Genomic DNA, 5,000 nt, shown 5'->3' with positions numbered 1-5,000 from the left:
CGAACCTTAAGCTATTTACTAACTATCGCTGATAAATGTCATTTTTGATGTAAACATACGGCAAACCTCTAGTTCCACAAGTGATTGATCTAATGGTAAGGAACAAGGTTTAATAAAAGAAAGAAGCGTTCTGTATCTGCACAGACACACTGAAGACATATTCCCCACTCCTGGCTTCCCTGGAGCTCCGTCCAAACCATCTTCACCCTTTGGACCCGGATTTCCAGGGGGCCCTGGCGGTCCTTGGGAGCCTCTTTGTCCACTTTCAACGACAATCATCGTCGAGTTCTTGGAAGCTAACTTCAGATTTTCAGCTTTTCCATCTGACCACGGTAAAACTTCTTTTTTCGTGCATTCTTGGCAAGCTGGCGTGGACAAAATTCCCAGCATACGCATGAGAACCACCGCTAAAGCTGCCAGTGCAAAAATACATGCAGCAAAAGCCAGAATCGTGAAGATTGTAGACCAACGATCCTTGCGAAATCCATCGGAAAACTCTGATTCTTTTGTGAAAGTCCTTCTCCGCTGTTTAGTCTGTACGGCTTCATACGTTTCGTTGACTTTTTTCCTCGGCCTCTTATTCCCAGATTTTTTGGGCTCTGGTGGAGCAGGTTTTCCTCGACAGATTGCATCCCTCAGCTTGCCAGGGTCTTCGTATTGGTGGGTGTCGTCAGCAAAACGATGACCATTCATGTCTTCGTAAGAAGAGTGATGTCGCTTTGGCGTCAGAGGCATCTTGGCTTGAAAATCTGGATCGTCATCCATCATCAACAACTTATCGCTTCCAGTCGGAGTAAACGCTCTGTTCGGAATCAATTCCGCTCGAGAATTCACACTGGCCCGGCATTGCTACAAGCCACTGTAACCTTTCCCAGCTCACTTAATTAAAGCGATGATCACACTAACTTTATTGTTCTAACGGCAAATGCGTAATAAATCGCAATGAATCCCTCCCCTCTCCATTGCAATTCAAATTTGGTCGCGTTTGATTGTTGTAGTGTGCCAATTTAAGTCAATTAAATATCATTGGGCGAATCATCTGTAGTTCCGGGCGAATAGGCTTTCGGGCGAAACATCTCCTTTGATTGATTCCTATATTGGGAGATGGCGTTGGAATTCCCAAATAGTGCTTTCTAATTGCGGGTGTTGACTCACAATGGCCAAATGAACACACTGAGAGTGTTTTCGCTGTCACCTAGTAAAATTTGAAATCCGAAACCGTTTTAAGAAAAAAGTCAAGAAACTGAAATGTTACAAAAGACTAATACAAAAATAACTGCTCCAAGTCTCAAGAGCCTTGGCCCGGTTTGGCCCACTGTTTAAAGTTATTTGCCGAAACACGTCACTTAATTTTACAGAGCTTTATATAGAAACAGACTTATCTGATTTATAGAGTGTAATGTGAAGTGCTTGTTTTCTACCCCACTGTGAACCATGTGAGCGTTAGCCCTACTAATGGAAATGGGCCCACACAAGGACAGAGAGAAAAACTCTGACCACGACCTTCGGGTTAGATCACCGCTGCTCTATCGACTGAGCTACAAGGTCAGACGGGAGCAGGCCGTGGGAAGTGAAGATGTTAAAGTCACGGCAATGAACATGTACAAGTACAAGGAAAGGTTATGTTTTTGAAAACGTTGGCCGTGAAGCACTATATTTCGACAGACTTAACCAAGAGAAAATGAGGGGACAGAGACGGAGGCTCAGGGCGTTGGTCGGGATATGTCATGTTCACGAAAGTTATTTTTAGATGAGCGGTCTTGTCTTGTCTTCCGAGACGTCCTCGTGCAGTCTTGTCTCGCTCTCAGGTTCTTAGTGAAGAGAGAAAATGGCGGCGCACGTGGAAGGCTAATGAATATTTATTTTCTTTCAAACATCAGACCGAGGTTGGCCTGCATGCGGACGTCTCGGAATACAGTCTTCCGCTAGAACAAGGACTTCCGCTCGTCTAAAAATAACTTTCGTAGACATGACATATCCCAAGGGCTGGACCGGGAGCCTCCCTCTCTGTCCCCTCATTTTCTCTTGACTTAACTGATAACCTTAAATGCTTGGCACAACGGCCGATTGAACACAATGGTTCGAATCATAAAAATAATGTTTGACACAATGGCTAAATGAACACACTGGTTCGATTCACAAAATGTTTTGGAACGACTGAACAAACTGGTTCGCAAGAAAAACAGAATGATGGAGTATTCGTTCTACGCAATATTAAATGTTCACAGTGAAACACACAACTAGAAATAACTTGATAAATTCTCCTTAGCTTTAAAGCTTGCCGTTCTCAAAGAAAAATCATCTGTCCACTTAATCAAATACCTTCAGATGTGAAGTTCAATCATCACGGGCGGAAAGAAGAAGTGGGATTTCTAATCGACGTACGGGAGTTTGAGATACTGAAAGGAATAAAATTGGACTCCCCGAGCGGGGCTTAATTAGTGTGACTACAAAACAAATCATATAGCAAATCATCACGTGATCAGAGTTGCTTCGATGGCTCAGTGGGAACTTACTCGTTCCCGGCGCGCGTGGCGCCGAGGTCGAGGCGCGATGGTTCCGGTTGTATCGCACGGGAATCTTATCGAGCGGGTAACGTACTATCCCTAGGGTATGCACATTTGTGACTACGATGAAAAATAAAAAATAAATTGAACTGGATTATTGACGTGGCCTGTGGCATTGGCAACCAATGCTGCGCTCTTCATTGGCGCATGATAGGACCTGACTGGCGCCAATCATAGCAGCGCACCTGAGGTGTAATAGGAAACGAAGATACGACGTCGACCGCAACGATAATCTCGTATCCAGATCTCTTGTGGCGAGCGAAGGCGAAGCCACAAGAGATCTGGATACGAGATTACAATTAACAATGAGCCAAAAAGAATAGGTTTGCACGCTCTTCATGTGCGTTGTGAATTTTTGCATACAAAAATCCTTTAAATTACGCTATTTCACGCTGCTCTCGTGCAGGTACGGCAAACATCGCAAAACATGCCCGTGCAAATCTATTGTTTTTGCTGATAAAATATATATTCTTTTCTGGCGCTTTTGTTCGCGTTGCCGTCGTCTTTGTCAAAAGTTCTCTAAAACAAGCGTCTGCGGGAAACATGCGTTTTCTTTTGCAACTTTATTTCAAGTATAATTTAGAGATACAGAGGAGATACGGAGGTATTAACAAGCCAACGAGCCCTGGTCTGGAAGGAAAACAGCGCAGAACCGAAAACACAATGCGAATAGGCAATAAGATCAAAAAAGAAAACTTGCTGGTTCCTGTAATATTCCACTTCAGAGCAAAGCTGGTAGAGGAAGACTGTAGTCTCCATACATGTTCTGTTCAGAGATTTCTCTCGTGTGGTTGTTTGTAGTTCATGCCGATTATCTCGAAAATTTCCCCTTCACTTGAAACGGGTATAGGCTCCCCTGGCACACCTAAGGAAGGGATTAAAATGTGATTATTATCAATATACGCAGCCAAATAGAAAATCGGCCTCTTCAAAACACACGCTCAGCGGGCCGCAAAAGACAGACAGCGGGCTGCTAATGCATTATCAGCCCTTAAGCTGATTGGTTCTTGCTTCAAGTTTGTGATATGCCTATTATTTATAGACGATTTTACGCTTTTTTTTCGGTAATTTTAAATAAGTTCACTGGACTGAGTTGATTCTTTAATAGCTTGTTCAATCAACACTTACATGATCATTTGAAGTGACTTTGAATTCATTGTTCACTTAGCTTGTATTATTAAAACTCGCATTCTTGATATCATTTGGCCTTGTTTATTGATAATAATGATAATGAGATGACTTTTTGAGGGACTATTGTTTATTTGCGCCCTTGTAGTGTCATTTGCGGCCCGCGCGCGAAGCGCGAAGCGCGCGGGTTGCAAATGACACTACGCGGGCGCAAATAAACAATATTCCCTCAAAAAGTAATGTTATTCCCTTATTCACACGTGCAATGCAAATGAACGCAAGAGAAACAACGCAGACGCAGTTCACACGTGAAGGAAGGGTTACACCCACCCCTATAGTTGAGGTCTCTTTGTTTTTATCAAATTCACAAACTCTGATATTTTGTTTCTAGCTTTCTAATTGGTTCACTCAGTCTCAGTTACAATAAACACCCACATATAAGAACCTAGAAATTACTTGAGAACCTGTTAGGCTAAAAGTTTCATTTCAGACCCCCCTTAAATAAGAACCAGTTTAGCCTAAAAAATTAAAGAGGTTCCTTTTTTAGAAAATGACCTTGAAATTTCTACGTCTGGAACAAATTTCAAACTGTACAGAACTTGTTTAAAACTTTTTTTCATGGTTATGTTTGAAATATAAAGGTATCAGCATCCTCATCAGAGGAAATCAGTCATACAATATGTATCATAGAGTAGATATCTTTTGTGGAAATAACAACCAATTTAAGAACCTAGATAGCCCAAAACTACTCTCATCTCATAACCAACGCGCGCGCTCATAGATTACTTGTTAAGTGGTCTTTGTTCAACTATTCATGGGAAAAACATAGTGGCTTTTTTAATTTTCGTGGCTGGCCTAACATGGGAATGCTTCGTAACTGCTAAGGGACTCATCAGAGACCCTTCGGTATAACCAACTCGCTAAACATAACGTTTGAAGTCTCGCGCTAGCATTCAAATAATGGCCTCAGTATTCCCCAATTCCATAGATTTCCAAAAAACACGTATGCTAGTTTAGCCACGAAATATGTACACTATTGTAGTATCCTTCCCAATTCAAAATTGTCGTTTGGCATGTTGTGTAGTTGGGAATACTTGTGAGATAAAAAGGCAGACTGGCCCTAAGCCCTCTTATTTGAATGCTAGCGGCACTTCATACGTGATATTTGACGAGTTAGCTGTGCCAAAAAGCTGGACATTGGTTTATAAACTGAATTGACATGGTAAATTTATCACCATAAAGAAATTCGAAAGCTGACATTTCGAGCGTTAGCCCTTCGTCAGAGCGACGCAGCACCACACTTTC

General features: G+C 42.2%; 2 protein-coding genes across 3 annotated transcripts in view; both read right to left on the bottom strand.

Moving 5' to 3' along the window:
* The window catches only part of LOC138002636 (uncharacterized), a 2,083-nt gene extending 354 nt beyond the window's left edge, over positions 1 to 1,729 (bottom strand). Inside the window, exons 1-2 of the mRNA XM_068848639.1 lie at positions 1,673 to 1,729; positions 1 to 849 (exon numbers count right to left, since the gene is read on the bottom strand). The exon at positions 1 to 849 is cut by the window's left edge and continues 354 nt beyond it. Coding sequence (XP_068704740.1) covers positions 19 to 849; positions 1,673 to 1,729 — 888 coding nt within the window. The 3' untranslated portion in view covers positions 1 to 18. The remainder of the gene's footprint in view (positions 850 to 1,672) is intronic.
* A 1,386-nt stretch (positions 1,730 to 3,115) lies between these two features.
* The window catches only part of LOC138004004 (DNA polymerase beta-like), a 22,032-nt gene continuing 20,147 nt past the window's right edge, over positions 3,116 to 5,000 (bottom strand). For both annotated transcript variants that reach the window (XM_068850373.1, XM_068850372.1), the window contains one exon: positions 3,116 to 3,432. In XM_068850373.1, coding sequence (XP_068706474.1) covers positions 3,338 to 3,432 — 95 coding nt within the window. In that variant the 3' untranslated portion in view covers positions 3,116 to 3,337. The remainder of the gene's footprint in view (positions 3,433 to 5,000) is intronic.

The sequence above is a fragment of the Montipora foliosa genome, chromosome 5 (assembly GCF_036669935.1).
Source record: "Montipora foliosa isolate CH-2021 chromosome 5, ASM3666993v2, whole genome shotgun sequence".
NCBI lineage: Eukaryota > Metazoa > Cnidaria > Anthozoa > Scleractinia > Acroporidae > Montipora > Montipora foliosa.
Note: the sequence above shows the minus strand (reverse complement) of the source record. Positions and strands in the feature narration are given on the sequence as shown.